The 25,877-nt window shown below is 49.0% G+C and overlaps 1 protein-coding gene across 1 annotated transcript in view; it reads left to right on the top strand.

The window, feature by feature from the left end:
• PRRX1 (paired related homeobox 1) overlaps nucleotides 1-24,202 on the top strand; it is a 41,033-nt gene extending 16,831 nt beyond the window's left edge. The window contains exons 2-4 of the mRNA XM_059854691.1: nucleotides 14,214-14,389; nucleotides 15,333-15,514; nucleotides 20,644-24,202. Of these exons, the coding sequence (XP_059710674.1) occupies nucleotides 14,214-14,389; nucleotides 15,333-15,514; nucleotides 20,644-20,782 (497 nt within the window). The 3' untranslated portion in view covers nucleotides 20,783-24,202. The remainder of the gene's footprint in view (nucleotides 1-14,213; nucleotides 14,390-15,332; nucleotides 15,515-20,643) is intronic.
• The last annotated feature ends 1,675 nt before the right edge of the window (nucleotides 24,203-25,877 follow it).

Below are 25,877 nucleotides of genomic sequence, written 5' to 3'. Positions count from 1 at the left end.
AGAATACCCAGAGCCTTTATGGGAAGATTGTCACTTACTACCTGAATATGCTGTGCCAGCACAGCAAGAGCGAAGCCCAGCATTGCTTGAAGGATCATGGCTTTTAATTATCTGTTTGATTTTTATTTTAGGCTTCAGATTCTGGGGTCGTGTTAAAACCTGGGATAAAAAAAGCACAAGTCTGTCAGTGTGTGTACGGCGGGAGGATGAGACTCAGCCAGCTTTAAGGTTCAAGAGGAGCAGAGAATGCAGTGAGAGAAGGCACAGCCAGTCTGGAGCCTGTGTCGATGCTGATCTCCAGCGGGGGCAGTAGCACAGTTCTGGGTGGATCCAGCTTAAGATGCGTGAATATTTAGGTTGGTCCTGCTTTGGCTGCTCCTGCTGTGCATGAACAGCTCTGAGTGGCACAGCCATGGCAAAGCTTTCCCTTTTCCCCAGCCCAGTAAGATTCACTGAATTTGAAGCCAGGTGACGATTGCTGGCCTGGCAGGAGCAGGGGTTAACTGGTGCAGGCTGGGTTTTACAGGGGCTGGAGCGGGCAGGCTGCATGCCATGGGCTGCAGCTGCCTGCAGAAAGGACTCGTTTTTCCCTTTCTTCTCTGTTGGTGCTGCACAAGTCCTGTGAATGGTTAAATCTCCTTCCAGGACAAGGTAGACAAAGGGTATCTGCCCAATAAACCCCTGTCTCTGTAGGTCTGGGGAAGGAAACAGAACAGCTTCTGCCAAGCAGAGGGACAGGAACGTTTTACAGCTCACTGAGCAGGCTCCAGGTTTGTGTCAGGAAAACATAGCTCAGGCTGACCTCTGGAGCCCCCTTTGAGAGCCAGGGTGGAGACTGTTTCTGGACTGTTTTCTGGAGTGTCACTTTTTCCAGGTTAACTAAAGATAGCCCTGGTGCAGTGCAGGCAGCCAGCAATGGCCTTTCCCTTCCCCAGGCGTGCTCCCTCTCCTGCGTGCACTCTGCATGGACGCAGCATTCATCCTGAGAAACACCAGCAGGGATTCCCAGCTCGTGAGTTCTCCTTTTCCAGAGCCTGAGTAGAAAAAAGCTTGAGGGCCTGAGGAGTTTGGTGGCAGAGCTCTTTTCTCCTGCTGCGGAGGTGGGAATAATCAAGGGACAGGGAAGGGGCGGTGCCTTTTGTCCTGGCTTGTGGCTGAGTTGTGCAGAGTCAGGAGGTGATGGAGCTCCCAAACCTCCACGCTGTTGACCTCAGTCTATCCCAGCTGACCATCCAGCCTGGAGGAATGGGATGCTTTCCTCATATTCCTCCTTAACTTAATGAGCTGTGGGGTGAATGAGCTCAGGGTATCTTTGCAGCCTGCTTAGAGCTTAGCAGCCATCAGCTTAGCAAGGTCCTTGCAGAAATCAGCTTGATGTGTCCCAAGCCCTGTGGCTGAGCTTGCCAGCAAACTGGAGAGTTGAGGAGAGGGATATGAGCAGTCCCAAAGCAGGCAGCAGCCTCCTGAGAAGGGGCAGGAAGTGCTGAATTCCCAATCCCCCCGCCGAACCGGCAGCTCGTGCCGAGCATTGTCGCCGAGCGCCTTCGCAGCGTTTTATGGGGAATAATCTGTTGTCATCAAAGCCCGTGGCAAATTCCATACTTTCTGCAGCTGATGCTAAATAGGTCTTTTGAAGGTTGTAATTTCTCGTTTAACTGATGCCAGTTGTGAATACTTTGTGTTGAGGAATAACCCCTTAGTGCCAAGTAAAATACAGTGGAAGTCTGTGGCGTGTTTTTCAGCGTATTGTTAGTTACAGCCCTCCTGACAGAGCACATTCTATGCTGAAGATAAATGCTTGGGAGTCTCTTGCCAATTTATGTCCAAAAGGGCTTTTCTTGGATGTCCTCCTCTCTGTGGAAAATGCTTTTCTGTTTTTCCAGCAAACATTTAATGAGCTGTGCTTAAAAGAAAAAGAGGGCCTATTTCAGGAGCAGCCCGTCGTGCTTTAGTTCTCTCCCAGCTGGTTTGGGGTTCTTTGGGTGCTCTGATCTCTGTTACACCATGCTGCATGGTAGTGGGCTTTGTGTAGCAATTTGCTTCTTCCAGGACCTGACTGGGGGGTGTTTCAGTGCACCCAGCACCACTCTGGAGTGTCCCTTGTGCCTGGAATGGAAGGACATTTGCAGCTGACCTGTACCAGAAAACCCAGGCTCTGTCCAGGATGCAGATACAGTTGTTGGCACATCAGGACACTGTAGGATTCCCATGCAGGAATTGAATTCAATTTCTGTGACCACAGGGGAGCCTGAAGACTTGGTGTGAGTGGACTGGGCCGTGGGGCCACTTGGAGGATGTGCCCACAGGAGTCTGGGCTAGTGGTGGCAAGCTGTGAGCAACCAGGAGCCTCTGGTTACTCACAGCTTGCTTCCAGCTCAGCATGTCCAGCACCTGGGGACATGGGGCTGGCCAGAGAGGGCATTCAGCTGGCCATCCCTGGTCCCCTGGTCTGGGAGATGTGTGGAAAGGTGCTTGAGGAAGAGGGAGGAGGGTTCCTCTGACAGGGACACGTCTGACCTGCGCACTTGGGACCAGAGATCTTGGTGGAGATTTCCTAAGTGAAGTTGAAGGCTCTTGAGGTTTCTCTGAGCAGCCAGAAGCAGCAGAGCTTTCTTTCCTAGGGATGGGGTGGTTTCAGAAGTCCCCTTGAGGGATGCTGCAGTGAAGCAGAGAGAAAGCCCATCCCGTGGAATCAGTTTCTCTGGGTCTGGATTGAAGGCACTTGAGACAGTGGTTCATGTTCAGGCTCAGGTGTTTATTATTTCTTATCAGTGAAAGAGTCTCACAACCATGAGTTCTGCAGCCTTTCATTAGCAAGGCACAAAATGGCCAACAATCTCTTGTTACAAGGTCTTTTAAGGCTAAACTATCCAATTAAGAAAGGACACCTGGATTATTTTCCCTTTTAACCCAATAACTGATCACTCAAAGCCCTCAGTGCAGATTTTTCTGTCCAATTACAAAATGCCACCCAAACCCATGGAGAAGAAGGAAGAAGAAGGTAAAGAAGAACAACTTGCCTCCACCCTAAAACCTCCATCTTGCTTCATATTTATTTCTATATTCTAAAACCCCAAACTTTTAAGTTTTCCACCCTGTGATATTAACCAACTACACACCCATAATCCCAGCGTTAAGAATCAATTTTGGAAGCCTTCTCCATGGCCTCAGGTCAAATGCAGTGTTCTTCTGTGGGTCTGTGCCTTTAAGCACAGAAAGTTCAAAATTCTCAGCATCCAGGGTTCCAACACCATGGATGCTTCTGTCTAAATCTGTCTAAATCCCAAGTCAGTAGGTCAGCAAGGCAGTGCAGCAGTGGGGTGATCTGAGGCTCTGTGCCCTGCTAGCACTGGCAGTGGCTGGGAAATGGGGCTGCAGGACTCACCAGCACACCAGCTATCTCTTGTGTATGCAGCTGAAATGAAACAGCTGCTGTGTGTACCTTTATACTACACACTGACAGTGGGTTTCATTACTTGCTGTTGTTTTATTTTCTGTGCTGTGAAGGTCAACAGTGTGAACATCATGCCAGTGCATCTCACTTGTGATTTATTTGGAGGTGATTTTGTCTGCACCCCTCTAACCATGGGGCTGCTGGATGTGTTATGAACAAAGAGACAGCCCACCTCTACTCCAGGCCCATATGGAATTTTCATGTGCTTTTTGCTTTGAGGACCTCTGAGGATGGAGAAATCTGTGTGACCCACACTAATCACCCCTGCAGTCTTGAATCTGGTGGAAGGTAATTTGCTTATTTCAGAATGGCTTTGATGTGGATGGGTTTAAATCTGCACTTCCATACAGTGTTGAACATGGCCCTGAGGCTAGGTCTCTCTAAACATTCTCATTGTTTTTCCAGTGAAAAACATCACCTAAGTCCCAAAGGTTTTGCTGAGTAGTATTTTTTTATTATTTGGAGAACATTTTTTTCTACATTTCCATTGCAAATCATATTCACATATCAGTGTTTTTTGGCTTAAAAATACTTTGTACTCGATTTACTTTATTTTTACTTTAGTTGTTAGCAAAAAATATTTAATGAAATAACAAAATAATTATTTTGCCAGAGGGTCGATAAAGAAAATCTAAGATGTCGTCCTACATGTGAGGAGAAATCTGTTTAAAAACTTCTCACTAAACATAATGGCATTTCTGGCCGTGAGTAACACTAGGAAGTTTGAAAAAATGCCCATGCTAACAGGCTGGGGGACAGGAATTTGCTGTATTTGACAGGCTGGATGTGAGAAGGATGCAGCACTGCAAATTCGGCAGCGCAGCCTTGCCAATGTGTCTAGACAGCCCATCTCGATGGGGGAGAGAAAAGCTTATTTCTTGGAGCTGCTCCAGTGAGACCAGACCACTTCTGGTCTCCTTTATCCATGGAGACTTTCCATGCAGGCTTGGGGTTTGTGCTGAGCTGGCTCAGCCTGGTGGCTGATGATCCACATGAGCCATCCAACCTTTTGCTGGTCTTGATACTCCTGGGTAGGTGAGGATTTGGCTGGTCTGGCAGTGGGTGTGATTCATTAGCTAGAGCCCTTTAAAAGGCTTAAATTGTGTTAAATTTTGCTAGAGCAGCAGCAGCTGTCTGCTAACCCTGCACCAGAGCAAAAGCAGTGCTTTGTGGCTGAGATATCTCACATTTTTGCACAGGTCCCCTAAATTGTCCAATTGTCCTGTCTAACTCCAGGTTAGAGTATCTGACATTTCAGGCAGATTAAGGGCAGGAATAAACAGATATCTTATAATATGTTCATCAGCTGGAAGCAAAAATTAATGCTCCATATTAAGGATTGTCATTTCCAGCATATCCCTTGTGTGCCTCAATTCACAGGATCTCTCATAATCATTATTTTGCCTCCTCTGCTGGGAGTTGTGCTTTTCAAACTGCGGTGAACTCTGGAAAGACAGGGCTTTCCATTCCTCAGCTTTCTGATTTCAGATTTCTGGATGATTGTTCCACTCTGGCAAGGAACCATTCAAAATACATTCCAAAATATTCATCATTCCAGCAGGCTAGGAAACATAAGATGTAGCAATTTATTAGCTAATGTGAAATGCATTTGCTGTCCAGAAAAGGCAGAGGATGGAGGGGGGTCTGAGCCTGGTTTCCCTTTTTGTCCTGCAGAGCTGGGGTGTGGAGCATCCTGGAGCCCATGCTCTGTCCCATCTGCCTTCCTGTTTTGCTGGATGTCCCTGTTTCCAACAAAAATCTCCCAGACACCAGCAGCAGCCTCCTTGTCCATTCTCCTTAGAAGAGCAGGTTTTCACCATAGACCTGGGAAGGAGAAAGTTGCTCTGAGATGGCCCCACATGCTCTGATCCCTTTGCCTCCTGCAGCAGCTGTAAGATCCTTTATCCCCCACCCAAGGAGAGTGCTCCTGCTCAGGATGCTCAGCCCTTGCAAAAGGCAGGTGGGCTGGATGCTGAGAGCCAGGCTCAAGTTATGTTATTTCTGGACCTCGGATGCCATCGTTTTTCCAGTTGCGATCAAGAGGGACCCATAAAATCCATTAGCAGCAAAAAAATGGATTTCTAAGTGAAGCTTTGCAGCGGCTCCAGTCTAGTTTGCTTGGGAAGGGGTGGTGATGGTCCAATTTCCTTGGAACCCATTTGTTCTTGGATGCTAATGAAAGGGGAGCACAGCCTTTGGAGAGCTCGTTGCCGTGTTCTCGCTGCCGTTCGCGCCTCCCCTGCTCCCGGCTCGTGGCGCCCTGTGGTCCTGGCACGGCCATTCTGTGCCATGCACTTTGCAGTCCTGGATGTTCCAGGAATACACAGATGAAATATCCATTGGGAGCAGTCTTCCTGCCTACCAGAGCAGCCAGCTGGCATGTGCACCCCACTGGTCATCGTCAGTCTGCTTGTGTAGGTCCCACGTACCAAAAAAAAAACCCATCCAAGTGAATTTTCAGATCCAGTCGGGAGGGCTGCTGGATAATGGCACTTCTCAGCAGCACAGTGGGGACCTGGACGAGCAGAGGCACTCATGGAGCCACTCAGCTTGAGTCAGTCTTTCCCCCTGAGAGGAGCTTACTGAGGAGCGTTTGCAGACTCTCGTGGCTGCCACAGCGTTTGGAAATGAGCCAGCTGAAATGCCAAGTGGCTCATCTGCAAGGGATATGTGGACTGGAAAAAAAATCCCCCCCAAAGCAGCTCTTTTCTGTCTTCACAAAAACCCTTTCTTTTTTCTTCCCCCACCCTCCTTTTTATTTTTGCACTAGTCGGCTTGTTGTAAAAATGTCTGATTTTTCTTAGTTGAAAGCTTTCCTAGCTGAAGTTCCTGAGGACTTTTTTGCCACTTTTTCTAAATACAAGAATAAATTTATTAAAAGCAGTGTTGTCCAGAGTTCAGGTGCCAGATCTTCACTTCATGGCTTCCACCTGTTTATCATTCATGGCAAGCTGTAGGTCTGGGGAGTCACTTCTGTACATAAAGAGAAGGGGACACTAGGAAAATCCAGCAGGGGAGTGGGTGGAAATAATACCGTGTGCCTTTTGCAAAATGTGTAACCCCATGGAGCTCACTCCAGGGGGATTTGAGTGTGGAAAATGGATTAGTAGCCTGTTTGTCCTAATTGCAGTGCTGCTTGTTGCTACTGTCTTTGAGGCAGCTCGTGGGGTTATCCAGGTGGATATACCTGACACCTCAGTCTTTCCATGCTCCTGCATGGAAAGGGTTAATTACACAGTCCAGTTAAGAGCAGTGGTGGCTCTGGAGGACACTCAGAGCCGATGTGCTGGTTTGGAGCAATCATGTGTGCATGAGAGGGAGCAGTGTCCCACAGCTTGGCTTTTGGAGTCTGTGGAGAAGGGAAGGGGAAAGGGTGTTGGACAGAAGAGGAGAAATTTTTATTGGGTTTTTTTTTCTGGAGTGAACTGGGACAGGGAGGGGATCAAGAACGTGGAGAGGCGTCTTTGGGAGTCAGAAGATACCGATGGAGCAGGGCGGAGGTTGGGAAGTTTGATCTGTGCTGAATCAGTGCCATTCCTAAGATAAAGCATCAGGACACACAGCACAGGAAGGGGAGCTGAGGAGCTGATGGGAAGAGGTGCTGGAAGCCAAACCCCTGACCTTGCAAGGCCATGAGGTCACACACATTCAAGCACTGATCCAGATCTGAAACTGATGCCTCAGGTTTGAGCTTTTATATTTTTCAGGTTCTGTGCTGCTTTAGTGTGTGGGTCTGGGCTTCATATTATGGGATGGTGAGCTCTGTACACAGAGCAGGGAGACAAAACAATTCCTTCTCTAGCTGGGACCAAGGACAAATGATCCAAATCTCAGCCCAAGAGCACAAACAGCATGGGCTGGAGAGAGAGAAACAAGCAGGATGGGACTGCCTGGGCTAAAGCTGGAATTGGACAATGAACTCCAATATGCAAATGGAGCAGAATTTATAAAAGTGAGAGACCTCATGACTGGTTGTCTTTTTTTGTGACCATTTTGGGTCCATCTTGGGTGCAGCCCTGGCTGGGCTCTTGAGCTGCCCAAGGCGGATCCATTGAGGCCTCCTAATAATTCCCTACTTCATTCTTTAGCTCTGTCCAGTCTCTGTTCTAGCTCAGCCTGCACAAGGCATCACAGCCAGGAGTGAGGGAGGGGCTGTGGAGGCTGAGAGGCTCTCAGGAGGCTCTGGAGGTCCCACTGGCACCGTGGCAGCTCAGGGCTGTGCTGGGACATTGGGGGGTGACACTCTGGGGTGTGGTGGTGGGGTTTGGCCAGCACAGCTCTGTGAGTGCATTTCTGCTCCTATGTCACAGCTCTGCACCGTGGGGCTGATCTGGGGGGGGGACATGGAGGAGCTCAGCCCCCTTGGATCCCCTGGTGAATCCACACTGCTGGAGCTCTGCCACAGCCTGGTGGTTTGGTCTCTTTGTCAGTTACAAAGTGCAGCCTCATAGAACACGATTTGCCTCTGGCAGGCTTTAAAATGGATGTGTTTGCTTTTGATTATGTCTGTTGTTTTTTTGGGTTGTTTTTTTTAAAATTAATTTTCCAAGGATCAATGCGGTAATGCATATAAAAATTACAATATGTAAAACAAAGTATAAAAGCATACAAGGAATTCCAAACACATAACATACTGTGCCTTGGAGCTTATGAGATCCATACAGTGCTTATTGTATTATGGGAACACTCTGACCCCAAGACCCATCAGAAAGGCTTGTTAGAAGAGCAGGGCTAAGCCATGTGTCTTATGAGCTGTAGGATGCCCAGAAGGAAAACTCCAGTGAATATAAAAGCAGAACTGTTGCAGCACAACTCAGACTGGTCTGTGGGATGTAGGGGGACTTTCCATGGCTTTTTACCAATTTTTGGAGGAGGATGTAAACTTCTGCCCCCACAAATGTTATTCTCCCAATAATTAACACTGAATGTTAAGTCTTTCTCCGGATTTCCATGGGATCATGATTACTTTTTTTTCCCCCCAAATATAATTTCTTCTGTCAGCTCCAGCAAGTGGGAACATTGAAATGGTTAGAGAGGGCTCACATCTTAGCTGCTGAAACTGCCCATGTGCTCTACAGGTTGCCACCAGATGAGAGACAGAGCCCCAGAGCTGAAACCACCCTGAAAAGGAGTTCTGGCTTACAAACTTAGGATAGGATAGGGCAGCTTGGGGTTTTGATGGGACCCTATCCCTGCAAAGCAGAACACGGGGAAAGCCTCTGCACTCAAGTCCCCAGTGCCTGGTAAGTTTGGGTGGAGATTGTTTGCGTGCTCGAAACTCTTCTCAGCAGCTTGGAGGCATCTGTAGATTCTCCACCTGAAAAATGACAGCCCCAAGACCTCATTCCAGGGGGCAAGAGTCCCTGACTGTGCTGTGCCTCAGATCCCACCTGGGAATGTCTCCTTTGGCCACGGTGCAGGTGAGAGCTCCCTCTGCTCAGGCCACTGTCCTGAGGGAGGACAGCCAGGGTTTCCTTTTCAGCCAGGATTTCCTCCTCCCCATTGGTGAGGCTGTGGCTGTGCAGGACCTCAGCAGGTCCTGGCAGGCTGAGCCAAGTTCAATAGGGTGATGCCTTGGGGGCTGACTGGAACAGAGGCTAGACATTGTTAAAGGAAGAAAGTAGAGATTTATTAAATTATTTATTATTCCTTTATTAAAGGAATAAAGTAGGTATTTATTAAAGTAGGTATTTATTATCCTATTCCAAAGGATACAGGGCTCTCCCTGCTATCCCAGCTGTTCACAGCTCTGCAATGATCTGTAATTACTTGTGTGCAGGCAGCTAAAAATCACCCTGATAGGTCCCACATTGCAGACACTTTGGAGAGGAACTGCTGTAGCCCTACGGGTAATTCTGAAAATATGCATGTTTTTCTGTTTAACATGAAAACTCAGGTTTGGTGTGAAAAATTTGGTGTCACCTTTCTGAAGCTTCGTGCTCATGCACAGGACAACTTCTTATTTATGTGCAAAACTTGAACCTGACTGCAAGATAATCACAAGAGATGGCTCTTAAAGGAAATAGAGCATCTGTTTCTTTGTTACATTTTTTTTTTTCCTGTGTTCCTGATGCTCTTAGCAAGACTGGAACTTTGGATCCTTGGATTTTCTGTGTAATTGAAATAATTTAAACAATAAGTTAATACAGGAAAAAATAACCCCAAACAGCAGAGGTTAGGAAAAAAGCTCAGCTAGTGTTGTGTAATGAGAAGAAAATGATAGTTCAGAAATCTCTATATTCTGACCTGTACTCAGAATAAAAACCTGCTGTTATCACTGTCGTACAGCTGAGCTCGGTATCGCTGCTGTACTGGAGTACAGGACTTAAAAGGCATCTCCTACCTTAACATATTTACTTTAATTTGTTATCTTCATTCCATATTGCCTACATTTGTGATGGCTGCTGTGGGATATCTGCACCTTCTCTGTGCAGCATTTGTGTGCCCTGAGGTTAAACCTCGCTTCCATTCAGAAATAATTCTCTTGCAAGCTGGAGTTTGTTCTCTCCTGAGGGATTTTAGAAAGAAAGATACTTCAGGCAGCCCTGGGCATGAAATCTTATCCATTTATGTCCCCCTACCCCTGCTCACATCTTACAAAGACAATGGATGCTGCTGCTGGACAAGGAGTCCTCGGGAGGAGCGGGGTGGGAAATCGAGTGAGCCTTGTCTCAGATCAGTGGGGCAGGGCTCTGTCACTGTGTGGGTTTTGTGTGTCTCCATTGCTCTGCTTGGAACCTTGTGTTTGCTTTGCTTAAACATTTCGGCTCTGGGCTTTGGTTTTGGGGTTTTTATGATGCCAGTTGACAAAGCTGCCCTGCACGCAGAGTGTTGCGGTGTTTGGAGGGATGTCAGGAATCGAAAGCAAAGCAGAGCGTCAGTGAAAGTGGACTGGGAGTGTGTGATGGGCTAAAAACTGCATGGCTGATGTTGGGGAGAGGAGCCTGCCCAGAGCTGGGGGAACACCCAGAAATACTTCTATTCAAGCTTCATGAAATTTAAGTTTAAACCCAATAAAAAGCCCTGTTTCTTTCCCATCTGTTCTCCCTTTTCCTTTCTTTCTTCACCAATCTGAATAAAACTTTCTCTTTCACTTGCTTGCAGTATTCTTTTATATTTTAAGAGTTTTGAGTTGTTGCCTTTTTAATTTATAGTTTGGGGGTTTTTTTCACTGTGAAATAATTTGTCTTATTCTTAAATCTGTGTACAGATGTTAGCTTCTTATTTTGAAGACTGTGATTAGAGTGTGATTCCTTCTTTTCTTCCTGGAATCCTTTCTCTAGTTTACAATTTCTATCACTCCTGTGACAAATCTTTGCTGCCTTACCATACATTATACTGTGGTTAAGTGTCTCTGCCCCTCCCTTAATTAAATCCAGTGGTTTACTTTCAGTTTGCATCCAATTAATGAACTATAATTGCTGGTTCTGGACTTAATAGAACTGGTCAAAACTTTTCCAAACTGCCCACACAATGTAAATCCCATCTGGAAATTGGTTTTTGTTCTGACCTGGAATGAATGCAAGTATGCACAAGCATTCCTGCAAACTAGAAATCTAAAATATGTTGTGGTTGTAAGTATTGATGAAAAAAATACCAGTCTTGAAACTCTTACATAGGCATTTAGTTTTCAACTCTGATTTGGTTTATTTTTCAATTTAATTTAATTTAATTTAATTTTGGGGGTTTTTTGTTTGTTTTTGGGGTTTTGTTGTTTGGGTTTTTTTATTATTTTCAATGTGGCATCTCAGGAGGAGCTGCCTGGTGGTGCCCCAGCGATAGTTACAGGCACTGGGACAGACACTGTGCAGTGAGAATAGATTGGAGTGTCTGCAAGTGTGGATCTGCCTCCCTGCAAGAGGAAAAAAGAATAGGATGTTTCCTGCTGAATCATTTAGGAGCACTTGAAAATGCTTTGGTGCACTTGTGTATGACAGCAGGACCTACATGTTATGGGGGAATGTAGAAATAGCACAGGAAAACGCAAATGTGGAAACAGGAAATGTAGTCCCAGCATGGAAGGTTGGGATTTGGCAATGAAATTCCCAGATTTTCCAGCCCTGGGTTCCTGAGAGGAGAACACACGTTTCGATCTCTCTGCAAGGCACATTTGCAAGCTGCTCAGCTTTTGAGAACGCTGCATGTAATAAAACTTTTCTGATTAAAAGAACATTGACAAAAGACTTCTGACCTACCTAAAAAGCTTTAGAGCTGTTTCCCTCTCTTCTCCCTTTCTGCTGACCCCAGTCACTTGTGCTGTCAACACCATTTAGGAATACCATTTTTCAGGAATACCTTTTTTCAGGAATACCATTTCCCAGTGTTCAGGGTTGTTTCATGATAAAGAAATAACAGCAGAGAAGAAGAAACACCTGCTGACGTGCTGGAGGCAGCTGAGGAGCGCTGTGAGCCAGGTGACATTTGCAGGCAGGCTGGGTTTAGGTGTGTGCAGTCCCTCCTCCTTAGCAGCACATGGCAAGACAAAGGGACTGACCAACCCCGTGCTGCTCTGCATTAATATCCTGTTATTATGTTTTTTTTCCCTGCTACCCACATCACTCCTGTAGACATTTGGATCTCGTGCTGTTCCAGAGGCACAGCGATGGGAGCTCCCAAAATTCCAGAGCTCCCTGTTGCAGCTTGTGCTTTATTGTCACCCCCATGCAGCTCTGTCCTGGAAAAAGAGAGTGACTGACAGCCCTGCTCTGTGGCAGCCCAGGCTGGGGATGCTTTAGCCAGCAGTGACCCAGCCATGAGTCACCCAGCACAGACACTTTCTGTCCCTCAGCCCAGCTATTTTTGGGCGCAGTAATTACGAGGTGAGCCGTGAATCACCGGCGTCTCGCTTTAGCCAGGAGGAAACCAGGCAAATTGTGCTAACGTGCTTGGCAAGGGGAATTCTTCAGTGTTCTTCAGTGTTCTCCAGTGTTTTCCAGACTTTGGCCCTTCTTCTTGCTTCCCAGAGGGATGTGCTCACCCTTCCTCATGTGTAGCTGTCACGCAGGGCCGAACTCACGTTCCCTGCGGCCGGGTGTTGTCTTCTGGGCAGAAATGATGCTTCAGAGGCCTGGATGGGATTCTGAAGGGGTCCCAAAGGCTTTATTGATTTGTTCATATGCTCTCTGCATAGGCAGGGTTTAGATTAAAAAATAGCATGAAGTTGGTAACTCCAAAGGAGGCCATGTTGTTTTTGGCCTCTCCAGCAGCTGGCCTTGCAGTGTTCGTGGCATTTGGAGGGACATTTGTGCCCTGAGGCCCTGTTTGCTGTGTTGTGTGGTGCACAGCAGCACAGCAGAGCCAGGGGGAAATAGCTGACCCCTTTTGAGAAGGGTTTGGTGATGAGTCAAGAGAGGGACATGCAGGGTTTTTCTCCTTTATAGGGGATGGAGCGTGTGACGGCGTTAAACCCCGCAGCAGGGAGAAAGGTGTGCACAAGCAGCACTTCCATCCCACCACCTGAGCTGCTTTAGTTCATTCATACCTTTGTTGTTCTTGCACCTTCCTGCCTCTGCCAGTCCCTTCCCAGCTCAGCTTTACAACTCAGCATTCCTGCTAAAAACCTGTCTCCAAACACTTGCTCTCGGATACGGGAAAACCAAGGGTGTGTTTTTGCACCCAGGAATCCCCAGGCTGGAGAGGAGCCTTCTGGGGATCATCAGGCTGTTGGAGGAGGATTAGGGATGGAGGCACTGTAAACCTGAAGGAATTTGAAAGCCATGCTTTAATTTAAGAGGAATGTCCTTTTGTTCTCAAAAGGATGGGCCTTGCTCCAAAGGTGTTCAGGTGCAGTAACTGGTACCAGATGGGCTGTGAAAAGCAGCACAAACAGGTGGTGAGGACAACAACTGCAGACTTTAATTTCCTTGTCAGCCTCTCCCTGTGCCTCACATACCCCCTGGAGAAGAGAGGGATAAGGGGAGCTGTCATACTTGTACATGGCAAAAGGAGTGACTGTTGAGGGGGTGTTCTCCATCTGTACATAGCAGGTCAAGCCCTGGCACTCTCAGTGGTGACACTCACCTGGGCCAAGGTGTGCAGGGATGAACTTAGAATATGATTCCCTAGCTTGTGCATTTTTATGGATTCAGGGATCAATACACTTTAATGCTGACATGATTCTTGCCTCAGGTCCCCCCAGGGTAACGTGGATTTTTTTGGTGGCACCTCATACATGCTGGCGTGATCCAGATGTGTTGATTAATTTCTGAGTTTATGCAAACCAGGTACAAAACAATGCATGCTCTTATGGGTGGTTGTTCAACACCTTGCTGGGCTCAGCAAGGCTAGGAGTATGCTGCAGAGGGCACAGCTGCTCCTCCCTAGCAGCATCCAAGAGTGTGCTCTTACCCCAGGGAGCTGTGTTACGTCCCAGTCAGAGCAGTCCTTGGAAATTGAAGCAGAGAGAACAGGGCTTTGTGATCCTTTGCCATCAGAAAAGTTTTCTGGGATTGTGAGGAATGGGGAGATGCATTTTGGGGTTTTTTTGCTGCTTTTTAGAGATAAGGAAGCTGAGACCTGGGGTAGCTTAAGAGATATGGCACAAGTCTTACACAGTAGAATTGAAAAAGAAATGCTTGAGATTGGTGCACTTTCCACCTCCTCTTCACTGGGGACTAACCCAGTGTGGTTGATGTGTGGGGTTAAAACTGTGCAAGCCCCTTCCTAAGCCCTTTCCCTCTCGAAACCATCGAGGTCGTTCACCCCGTGGCTGTGGGCTCGCGGCTTTCTCACTGTTCACATCCCCAATTGTCTCTTCTAGATGATCAGCTGAACTCAGAAGAGAAGAAGAAAAGAAAGCAGAGGAGAAACAGGACTACCTTCAACAGCAGCCAGCTGCAGGCACTAGAGAGGGTCTTTGAGAGGACTCACTACCCCGATGCCTTCGTACGGGAAGACCTTGCACGCAGAGTCAACCTCACTGAAGCCAGAGTTCAGGTAACCCCACACCCGGGCACAGCTCACCTGGGGGATCATCGGGCCACTCCAGCAAGGCAGCAGAAATCCTTGGGGTCTGTGTGGACACGAGGGTCACCACGATCCTGGCTCCACCATGCCTTGAGGGAGACTGCCAGGCCTGACCTGCCCCCCCATTCACCACCTGCCCACTCAGGTGTGTCCATATGGCCAAGATGTTGGATGATCAGGCTGCTGAGCTCTTAGCTTGCAGGCCTGCCCCTTCTGCAGGTGAAAGCAGACCGTGGAACACGGTGTGTTGGACAGCACTGCCAGGCCTTGCTGCCATCTCTTGTATTTGGGGGGTTCCCAGGCGAAGGGAGGAATAATAAATTTGATTCCATGTTCTTAGAAAGCTAACTTATTATTTTAAGATACTATATTATGTTAAAGAATTCTATACTAAAACTATACTAAAGAATACAGAAAGGATACTTACAGAAGGCTAAAAGATACTAAAAAAGACTCGTGACTCTTTCCAGAGCCCCGACACAGCTTGACCATAATTGGCCAATAAGTCAAAACAATTCACATGAAACCATTGAAACAAGCACATGTTGGGTAAACGATCTCCAACCACATGCCAAAGCAGCAAAGCACAGGAGAGGCAAATGAGATAATTTTGTTTTCCTTTTTCTCTGAGGCTTCTCAGCTTCCCAGGAGAGAAATCCTGGGCAAAGGGATTTTTCCAGAAAATGTGATTGCCACAGCCATCTGCACGGGACACGCCCGTGTCCCTCAGCCAGCCCCTCACCTGAGGGCTTGATCAGAGCAGGCACCAGGGTTCTCCCATCCTTAGGGTTCCCAGGGACAGCCTGGGAAGCAGCCAGCTTTGGGAATGGGGATGGGGATGGGATCCCATGGGGATGTGGCCAGTGGCAGAGCAGGTGTGATGGTCGGTGGCCCTGTGCTGTCCCCCCTGCAGGTGTGGTTCCAGAACAGGAGAGCCAAGTTCCGCCGGAACGAGCGCGCCATGCTGGCCAGCAAGAACGCCTCCCTGCTCAAATCCTACTCCGGGGACGTGGCGGCCGTGGAGCAGCCCATCGTACCCCGGCCCGCCCCCAGAGCCACCGACTACCTGTCCTGGGGCACCGCCTCACCCTACAGGTGAGGGAGGGACCGAGGGAGGCAGGGACGGAGGGGGTGAGTGAGGGAGAGGGGGTGGGTGGGTGAGTGAGTCAGTGAGTGAGTGAGTGAGTGAGTGAGTGAGTGAGTGAGTGAGTGAGTGAGTGAGAGTGGGTGGGTGGGTGAGTGAGTCAGTGAGTGAGTGAGTAATTGAGTGAGTGAGAGTGGGTGGGTGAGTGAGTGAGTGAGTGAGTGAGTGAGTGAGTGAGTGAGTGAGTGAGAGTGGATGGGTGGGTGGGTGGGTGGGTGAGTGAGTGAGTGAGTGAGTGAGTGAGTGAGTGATTGAGTGAGTGAGTAATTGAGTGAGTGAGAGTAGGTGAGTGACTGAGTGAGTGACCGAGAGGGTGACTGACTGAGTGAGTCAGTGAGTGAGTAACTGAGTGAGTGAGAGTGGGTGAGTGAGTGAGTAATTGAGAGAGTGAGTGGGTGAGAGTGGATGAGTGAGTGAGTGACTGACTGAGTGACTGTCTGAGTGACTGTCTGTCTGACTGACTGAGTGACCGACCCCGCTGCACCACCCCAAAAGTGGCCCTCAGACAGCTCTGATGTATGCACAGCTGGAGGATACAGCAGTCTGACCATCCCACTGGTTCTTCTCACCTGTTCCCACCCTATTTATTGTATTTGGGGTGCCCCTAGACGTAGGAAGGAATGATGAATCTGACTCCATGTTCTCAGAAGGTTAATTTAGTATTTTATGATACTATATTATAGTAAAGAATACTAAACTAAACTATACTAAAGGATACAGAAAGGATACTTACAGAAGGCTAAAACATAATAATGAAAACTCTTAACTCTTTCCAGAGCCCCAACACAGCTTGGCCCTGATTGGCCAAAAAGTCAAAATGATTCACAGCAGAATCCAATGAAACAATCACCTGTGGGTAAACAATCTCCAAACACATTCCAAAGGAGCAAAACACAGGAGAAGCAAATTAGATAATTATTGTTTTCCTTTTCCCTGAGGTTTCTCAGCTTCCCAGGAGAGATATCCTGGACAAAGGATTTTTCAGAAAATGTGAATGTGACACCATCTCATTACCAGTTATGCAGTGTGGTCCCAGCTCAGTGTTGTTGTGTCTTTCTGGCAGCTTCTGGGAGTTTCTCTCTGCAATTCAGGGAATTTCTAGAGAGGCTCAGGTAGAAATGCATGGAAACAGAAGGTTTTCCTCAGTTTATAGCAAGGAGGAAACCTTTCCATGGGGCACAGATCCAGGGGAGGGGGCTCAGAGCACTTGGGGAGGCTCAGCCAGCACACAGTGGCCAGAAGAGGGAGTTCTGTGGCTGTCCCACTGCTGGGGATGCCAGCACGGGCTGGGATCTCACTCCATCCCTGTGCAGCATTCTCAGCACCGGGCTGGTGAGCAGATTCTTTCATTGCCTGAGCACAGGTGTTTGTGTTGCACTGTGGTCAGCCTGCACGAAGGGCCAGGTGCCAGAGCACAGTGCAGCACCTCCTGTGCTCAGTGCTGCTCGAGGGATGGCAGGAAAGGGGCATGGATGTGGCAAGGCCAGGCTCAGAGGATCTGGGATGTCTGTGCACATCACAGCGCTCCCTGTCCTCTCCGTGCCATTGCTGGCTCTGCAGGAGCTGGGTGTGGACACAAGCTCCACAGGATGTGTTGGTTTGTGGGGAGCCAGCTGGCTCACAGGCAGTTAAAAATGATCTTGGAGGGTGTTTTTTAGCACAGTGGCTTCATTGTTGGTCAGGACCAGAAGCTTTTGGCTGGATTTCTTCCTGTTCATCTGGCCTGGTCACTGTCAGCTTCCCACTGCCTTCCAGGAGCCACACCGGGCTCAGGACCTCTCTTGCTGGGTCACCTTGACCCTCCTTTTGCTCCAAGCATTGTTTGCAGAGCAAGAGCTGCAGACACATGGTCTGGTCTTCCTGCTTGTTGCTTCAGGTCTGTGGGGTCCTCCTCACCCACCCTGTATGTGCAGAAGAACAAGTCATAGACCCAGCCACTGTAGAAAAGGGAAAGGATGCTTTTGGTGACCACCAGCTTCATCTTAGAAATGGCCATTATCCTTTGGATTCTTTCTGATGGCTGCTCTCTCTCAAAATCCCTCTTTTATGGATTAAGGCTTTCTTCCTGTGCAGTGTTCCTTGCTGTGGCATTCTGGGGAGGTGAGATAGGGAAGGGAAGTGAGCTCCTTCCCCAGCCCAGTGGGACTGCACTGCTCACAGTACAAGATCCCTACTCAATGCTCATGGCTTATTTCCACCTCTCACACTTGCAGAAAGAGATCATCCTTCCTTGAGATGATGTTTATGGGCTTCATAATCACTGCTAGAACACCCTGCAGAGGTAACTCCCAAGGGCACCCTGGGAAGGGCTGTCTGAGGTCACTTGGAGCACCTGGGATGTGCTGATGAGAAGAGGGGAGAAGGGACAGCCCTAGGGATGGTTTCCAGCCTTAGGGATGGTTTCCAGCCCCTCAGCTCCAGGCTGTGCCTGTGCAGGATGCAGAGACACACCTTCCCCTTGTCTTGTCTGCAGCCAAGAGGTTTCAGCAAAGGCATTTGCAGCTCACACCTCAGAGCAGACTGCAGTGGCACCCTCCCACTGCCCTGCACTGGCAGAGGAGCAGAGCAGCTGCTTTCCATATTGTGGGGTGCAGAGGACCCTCAGACACTCTGTGCTCCCCAGAGCACAGAGCACAGCGTTTCTGATCCTTCTGATCATCTCTGGGCAATCACATTGATCTGAAAGGGCTTTGCAGTAAGGTGATTCAGATATTCAAATAGTGAAACCCTGCAGCCAAGGGGAGTGTTTGCATGGCCCCCTGCCCCCTGCCCATCTTCCCAGCAGTGCTGTAGCAGCCCCTGATTAACAGCCACTCCTGGGGAGGGCCCAGAGCAGCGTGGCCAGGGCTGGCTTCCCTCAGATCTGGGAAAAGTTTTCAGTCCCTGTGTTTGTTCTCCAAATACACTCAGCCACAGGTCAGCCAAAGCTATTTGCAGATCTCTGTCACACAGACAGCCAAGTAGATACTATTCTTTTTTTTTTTTTTTTTGAAGTTGAGAAATGTTTTATTTAGGCATTTTTTAGCCTAGGTTCCTAAGAAAACAAGACTGGCAGCCCACACTTCCCACTCCAGCAACCTTTGGCTCCACAGGCTACTGAAAACCTTATTTGAAAGAAGGATTTCAGGCCTCAGAAGCATGATGTTCCTCTGTGTTTCATGAAAGCTGAGTGGAGGAAGGAGATTTTTCTCTGCCTGAATGGGGTGGAGGGAGTGGGCAGCAGGGTGACTTCAACCCTTGTTAGACCCTGGAGAGTCTCTGGAGCTGTGGCCTCAAGCTGTTCTGGTGTTTGGACACAGCCTTCTTGTGCCCTGCTCCTGCTGGAATAATTTGCTGAAAGGAAGTACTTCTAGAGATTTTTGGTTTAGCAGGGATTTCCCTTGGCAGCAGGAAGTGAAACCACCTTCCCTACACCTCTGGGGAGCTGGGAGCCAGGGAAACCCTGGAGTTTCAGCCCAGACTTGGCCAGCAACCTGGTTTTGAATGGGGACAGTTTACAGCCCTGACTGAAAACTCCTATTTTATCTAGTGTAGGGTACCCTTGAAGGTCTCCAGATTTCTTTCCAGCTCATGGGGGAGATGCACCCTGTGGAAGCAGATGGGCATGGGGGTCTAAGTAGGCACCACCTTTAGACCTTGTGGAGCTTTGCACCCTCCTGCAGGCAGCACTTGGGGGTGAGGAGAGCAACCAGCCCAGCCATGGAGAGGAAATGGGGGGTGCAGCTGGTTGAGAAGAGCTCCAGAAACAGCACATCCACACGTGCTGGGTGCTGGTGAAATGCAGATATTCCCTGCTCTGGGTCTCCTGCAGCCTGAGGATTCACACAGCACCGAGTGGCAGATAAACTGCTGGCAGATAACCTCCCAGAAGGTCAGAAAGTATTTCTGGAGGATTTCAGGAGTGTTTCTGACCTTCTGGGAGGTCAGAAATACCAGCAGCACCTCAGGGTGAGCAGGCACAGCTCCAGCCTGGCTCTGTGCAGCAGGTGCCCCTGTCTGTACAGGGAGATTTGCTGTTGCATTTCCAGTTGTGGAGATCAGTGCTGGAAAAAATTTCCTTTAAAAAAAAAATATATATAGGAAGGAAAAAACAAAAAGGCAAAAAACCCCAGCCCATCTTGGTGTTTTGGTGTGTGGAGGGAGCAGAACATTTCCCAGCTGTGAGCCACCTGGGCAGGCAGATGGGAAAGGTCAGCACCAGAGCTGAGCTGGCCTCCAGCAGAGCATTTGGGGGTTCCTCCTGAGCACTCTGTGTTCAGTGGGCACCTCCACTTCACGTGGTGCTTCTCAGCTGCTTGTGATCTGTGGAGCCATGTAAAGGAAGGACAGCAGGTCAAATGCTTTGCTGGGTTTTGGGGAGCTGGCAGAGGGAGCTGCTTTTCACAGAAACCCATGGGACACATGGATTAAACAAGTTCTCTAGCGGTCTGGAAAGCAGCTTTGCAGATTTTTTGGTAGGATAAGAAAGGACCTGGAGATCTTTGTTCAGCCTCTGCTGTCAGAAGTGATGTTTTTCATGAATAAAGTCCAGTTTGAAGGGAGACAAAGTGGTTTATGTTTTGGGTTTCTTCCTTCAGCCTTTAGGACACGCTCTTTATAATCAGCTGAAGTTTTGAGGGGGGAAAAAAATGTGGAAATTTTCATTCCAAAAGGCTGAAACAAGAAAAACATCACAATTGTTGAAAGGGGTTTTTCCCAGAGTGTTTCTTTAATGTAACATGTGTTTCAGAAGTGACGTGATTTCACAGGCTGTAAAACCAGCAATTGGTCTCATCAAAAAGACACTGCTTCCAGTGGGAATACTTTTAAGGACAATGGTCTAACTGGCAGGCTGACCTCATTGCAAACCTTTTTTTGGGTTAGAAAATAGGAAGTGGGAATTTTTCCCGTTGACTTCAACCAGCTTTGGGGCTGGGTACGTGAAGAGCAGCGGAAAGATTTGCTAAATAAAGGGGAGTGGTGACTCCCTGCTGACAGCACTCCAGGATGACATCCCACAGGTATGGAAAAAAACAGGATTTAGGCTCTGCTGTGGTTTGGAGGCCATGTCTGACGTGATGTTTCTCTTTCCATCCCTCAGTGCCATGGCCACCTACTCTGCCACGTGTACCAACGCCAGCCCAGCACAGGGCATGAACATGGCCAACAGTATTGCCAACCTGAGACTGAAGGCAAAGGAATATAGTTTACAGAGGAATCAGGTGCCCACAGTCAATTAACAGCTGGGGACAGCTGCCTTGCAGAAGGAGAAGACACAAGAGCACCCGTCCTGCTTTGCAACTTGTCTGTGCTGAAAGAAAAAAAGAAAAAGAGAACAATAACAAAAAACCACCGTAAAAATAAAATAGAAAAAAAAAAAGAAAGAAGAAAAAAAAAGAAGAAAAAAAAGCCATCCCTCACCCAGAACTGAACACGGGGAGCAAACAGAACCTGTGAGTGATCAGGTTCCTCCTTCCTTTTGGGATAATGCCACCGTTTTTTATTTTCTTGTTATCGTCGGGTTTATTGCTTCTGCTCAATATACTGCGAGCTTCTTCAGTAAAGGACAGTCTCACCCTTGCTGGTTTCCATTTTTGTGAGGGACTGCAAAAAGAAACCTCTGCCAGTCTCAGCCCACAGACCAGTCCCAGCACCAGCACGCTGAGATACAAAGCTTGCTCATCTCCCTGCTGCCCCAGCTCACCCTAGAAGAAGAATTTGTTTGGTCACCAATTCCCATGATATCCACCCAACCCTCATCCCTCCAGTCCCTTGTGCCACAGAGGCAGCACGTTCCTCTCAGTCTGCCTGATAGTGCAGCAAGATGGATTCCTGCTGTCTGAGCTGCCTGGAAAACCTCCCTGGGCTCTGCAGAGCTCCATTGTTTGGCTGAGTATTCCCTGCAATGCTGCCTCAAAAAGCCAAAGAAGAGAGCAAAGCCACCGTGGGTGTGTGAGCAGGGGGATCTCTCTGTAGTGCCAAGATCAGGACTGTCAGGACACTCCTTTCTATGCCTTACAGTTTGTGCCACAGGGAAAGGCATTGTCCAGATGCATTTTTTTTATATATACTGTATATATTTATATATATAAGATAATACATGCAAGCTTGGTTGGTGTTTTTTATTAAACAAAATAAAACCCGTTGAAAACGTTCAGGATGTTGGTGCTGCATCCAGGTGGAGCTGTGCATTGAAATTCCAGCCACAGCCTCTCTCAGCCTTGGCAGAGCTCTTCCCTGCAGCCTTGGGCAGCTCTGGGAAAGGCAGCTCGTGTTCCCCCCGTGAGGAACCCCAGAGAAGTGGTGCTGGAGGGAGCCCCACTCCTTTTTGCAGATTTTCCCCATGGGCAGCTGCACAGAACATGACAAGGGTCTCCTGTGCAGCCAGGCTGGTTCTTGTGGCTTTTGGGATATCCCCAGGGAAATCCCTCTGGGCACAAGTGATGTCTCAGCAGGGAGCATCCCACCAAAGATCCCTCAGCACTGCTCAGTAAGGCTTGGTCCATACCCTTAACCATTTCCCCTGCCTGCTGTCCTCCCTCTGGGCTCTGGAGACCTAATTAGCACCTCATTCATTTATCTCCACGAAGAGTGGAGGAGATGCAGCCCAAAAGGCATTTCTTCCATACAAAACATCCTGAGGAAATCAGGATCTTTCTCATTGCTGGCGATGCCTGCCTCTCATGTTTGGGGGAGGAAGGAAGGGGTTGATTTGTGACAAATAGCACTTGTGACAAAGTATTTGTGACAAATAAAGAGCACTTGTGTCCAGACTGAGATGGACCATGCCATGGAACAGCCCCACTGGAGGCAGCAGAGCTTCTTCATGGTCCAGGCTGGACCATCAGGGAAGGAGAATGAAGCTCAGCCATGAGGAATGTTTCTGGTAGAGTGGCTTGGATCTCCAGCCTGGTGTTTGCTGCAGACACACTGGGCATATGTAGATGTCTGCCAGTGGGCTCTGATAGTCTAAAACAGCATGTTGCAGGAAATGAGGAATAAATCTCTTTAAAGTGTAGGTGAAAATTAAACTGGCAAACGATGAATGGAAATCCAGCCAAAATATTTGAGCTAGCACAAGGAAGAAAGCCCCAAATCCAAACTGGAGTAAGTTGTGCCTGTGCTTGTATGCATTGCTGCTGGGTTTTTCTTTTTTCCCCTCCCTGTGTGGGTATTTTTGAGGGGAAAAAACCCATAATATTGATCAGGACAAAAAGCTGAAAGTCACAGGCAGAACCAGGGAAAGGGAGGCAGGGTGAGTACTGTGCTTTAAGAAATCCATCATGTTCTGTTTGATCCCGTTTTTTGGCCACCTGCAGGCTGGAGAACCTCACATGTGTAAACCAGAATATTTTTATCCTGCACAGGGCAGGTCCAGCTCCTAGAGCCGAGTGATCACGTTGGAAATCTCAGGCTGCCCTTAGAAACTCACTCCTGCTTCCTGTGCTTACACAAGCACACAGAAGAATTGGTCAGAAAGGACCCAGTGCCTCTGAGTATCATCACTCAAAGGCTGAACTGGCTGTTGAGTACCCTGAGCTGGTGCTCTCCACTCCCCTTGCCTTGCTGCCCTCCTCCAGAGCCCATCCCCATCCCAGCAGTGCCAGCAGCCTGGGGGGGTTCCCCTCTGCTGGCCTGAGAGCTCACCCTGGAGTTTCAGCTCTTTCCTTCAGCATCCCTCTGGCCTCTGGCTTTCCCCCAGGCTTTGCTCAGCTTTTCTGCAGTAGAAAAACCACCCTGAGCAGCTTTTGGTGGTGTCTGTGTAGGGACACCACTTTCTGAGGTTATCAAGGGAGCGTGAAGCTCCTGGTGCTCCGTGACCCAGCTGTGGGCTGAGATCTCCATCCCCACGCTGGGATGGTCATATCCAGGGGCTCACAAATGCCAGTGCAAGCCCTTGTTCAGCCTCTTCATTTTATCTGGAGTGTCTGGCACGGGGCTGCTCCTGCAGGGAGGCTGTGGGAGCTTCTGCACCTCCAGTTTGAGCTGGGTCTTGCCTTGGGCCGGGCTGCTTGGTCAGGGGTGCCACCACAGCTGACTGGGCTGTTGTCAGTTCAGATAAGACCTTTACATCCCCAATATTGCTTTGTTTACATGGATTTACTAGCCAGAGGCCAGCTGGATGAACAGAGAGCTTCTGGGGTTTGTTAATTGCTGATGACCTCAGCCAAAAGACAGCGACTCCTCGTCAATCAAGGCAAAGTGAAATGTCAGAATTGTCTGTGTTTAATCTGTATTTTATTAAACCCTGTAAATATATGTGCAAATCAAGGGCCTTTTCCTCAAAGAGTGGAGCTCTCCAGGGTTTCAGCAGATTTCCAGTTGTAGCTGTGGGAAGTTGCCATGGTTACCACAGTTACCATTAAGTTTGGGTACCATTCAGAGGAGAAAATGTGTCCAAGCATTTTCCTCTTGCCTACTCTGTATGAGCACTGTTTTCTCAGGCTCCCCCTCTCTCAGCAGAGAAATAGGTGACTGGTTCCCTCAAAGTGGGAATTTTGTGCATGGCAGGGATGGATGATTGACATGGCATGGGATTTCCATCCTGTAAATTATCTCTTGCTTTGTGATGTAAAATGTACAGTGTTTGCACTAGAATAGAAGTGATAATTTTCAATAAAAGGGGGAAGAGACTCCTCAATCCTTTCTGTGAGCTGCCACACCTGTGTCATGTGTTGCTGCCCCATGGTGTCCTGCAGTGTTGGCTGGGGCTGGGAACTCTCTGGAGCCTTCTAGGGGGGGAACAGGAGCCCGTGGAGCTGGGCTTGGGGTCAGGCAGCTGCAAGGCAGGAAACACCCACAAAGCCTTCTCCTGGAAGAGGTGGAGTTCAGGAGGGATGGAGACACACCTGTGGCTTTGTCCCAGCTCCCCACACCCCTCCAGGCTGGTGAGACACCAGGTGGGGCTGAACGTGGGGCAGAAGGGGAGCAGTGAAGGGAGGTGAGGGAGGGAGGAGTGGACATCCCCCTGTGGGTGCTGGGGATGACTGACCAGCAGGGAGGGAGGGAGAGCAGCAAATGAAGAGGAAAAAAGGGTTGAGTCCCATCCTTGTGCAGGAGTGAGCAGAGCTGGGCTCAGCAGGGAGATCCCTCCCTCCCAGTAAGGCAGAAGGAGCTCAGAGGCTCATCAGGGCTAATTAGTGAAGGCTGTTAAAGCAGGGGTGGGAGTGGTGCTGGTTTTGTCTCCTGAAGATGTGGAGCTGGGCCAGGTGGAGTTGGTGGGCTGTGCTCCAGTGCTGGGGGGAGATGCTGGAGGGGCTTCTGCAGCTTTCCTTCTTGGTCAGTAAATGCTGAATTCAGATTTGAGACAACTGTTAGGAAGCTGTGGCTGGCTTGGCATCCTATTTCCCTGCTGGTCTGGCTTCTGAGCCTCCCTGGGCAGTTAAACTTCTCCAGAGAGACCCCTGGGATTAAGGGGAGATGGGTATCTCTGCAAGGCCTTCAGCACTCAGCCAAGCTTGCATTCCTTGAAAAGCTGATTATTCCCTCCTCTGAAGCTGAAATAATAACAATAATAATAATAATAATATCACCCTCTTGCTTATTATTTCTTTTTGCCAAAAGAAGCAGGCTTGTAAACAGCATGGCTTCCAAGTGGATTTAGAGGCTGGAGTGGTTTGGAGCGAGTTGAAACAAGCCTGGGTGCCCATGCAGACCTGCAGCCAGCTCCTCTCATCCACATCTGGGCAGGTGTCCCTCTCCTGGCCTGGCACTGCTGTGGCTCCTCACCTGATGGCTCCAGCTCTCGGTTTGGTTTGGATGTTCCAGCAGGACCCCCAGGAGCTGTGGCCCAGGCAGGGTGTGGCAGCCTCCCCTCACCCTGCAGGTGTCTCCTGGACATGCACTGCACCCCTGTGGTGCTCCAGGACTTGGGTGCTGCTTCAGAGCAAAGCCACATCTGCTCACCCTCAGTGACAGCAAAGTGTCCCCATGACTGAGGGTTTGCCCACAGGGGCTTTGGGGTTCTCCCTTCCCCTTCCTGCCCCTCCAGTGTGAGCAGGGGCAGCTCCCAGCAGCTGGTTTGAGTCTCTGCAGCCTGGCTCTGGGGTTAGCTCTGCTCCTGGGCTCACCTCCTTGTTTTTCCCAGCTTTCCCACCAGGTGTTTTTGTGCCCCTCAGCTGCTTGGGACACCTCTGACTTTGTCCTCTTCTCATCCTGACAGTCCAACCAGCTGTGGCACAAGGGGGTCCCTCTGTGTCTCTGCCTGTCCATCAGGTGGGATGGAATCACCTGAAGCAGCAAAGATCAGGAGAGCAGAAGGAGTGGGGAAAGCCCAGGAGGAGCCGTGTGTCCCACCAGCAGATGTTCCACAGGTGCAGAGTGCACTCAGGGGGG

Source organism: Haemorhous mexicanus, chromosome 9 (genome assembly GCF_027477595.1).
Source record: "Haemorhous mexicanus isolate bHaeMex1 chromosome 9, bHaeMex1.pri, whole genome shotgun sequence".
NCBI classification, from domain to species: Eukaryota; Metazoa; Chordata; class Aves; order Passeriformes; family Fringillidae; genus Haemorhous; species Haemorhous mexicanus.
The sequence above is the reverse complement of the archived record's forward strand: the minus strand, read 5'-3'. Positions and strand labels throughout refer to the sequence as shown.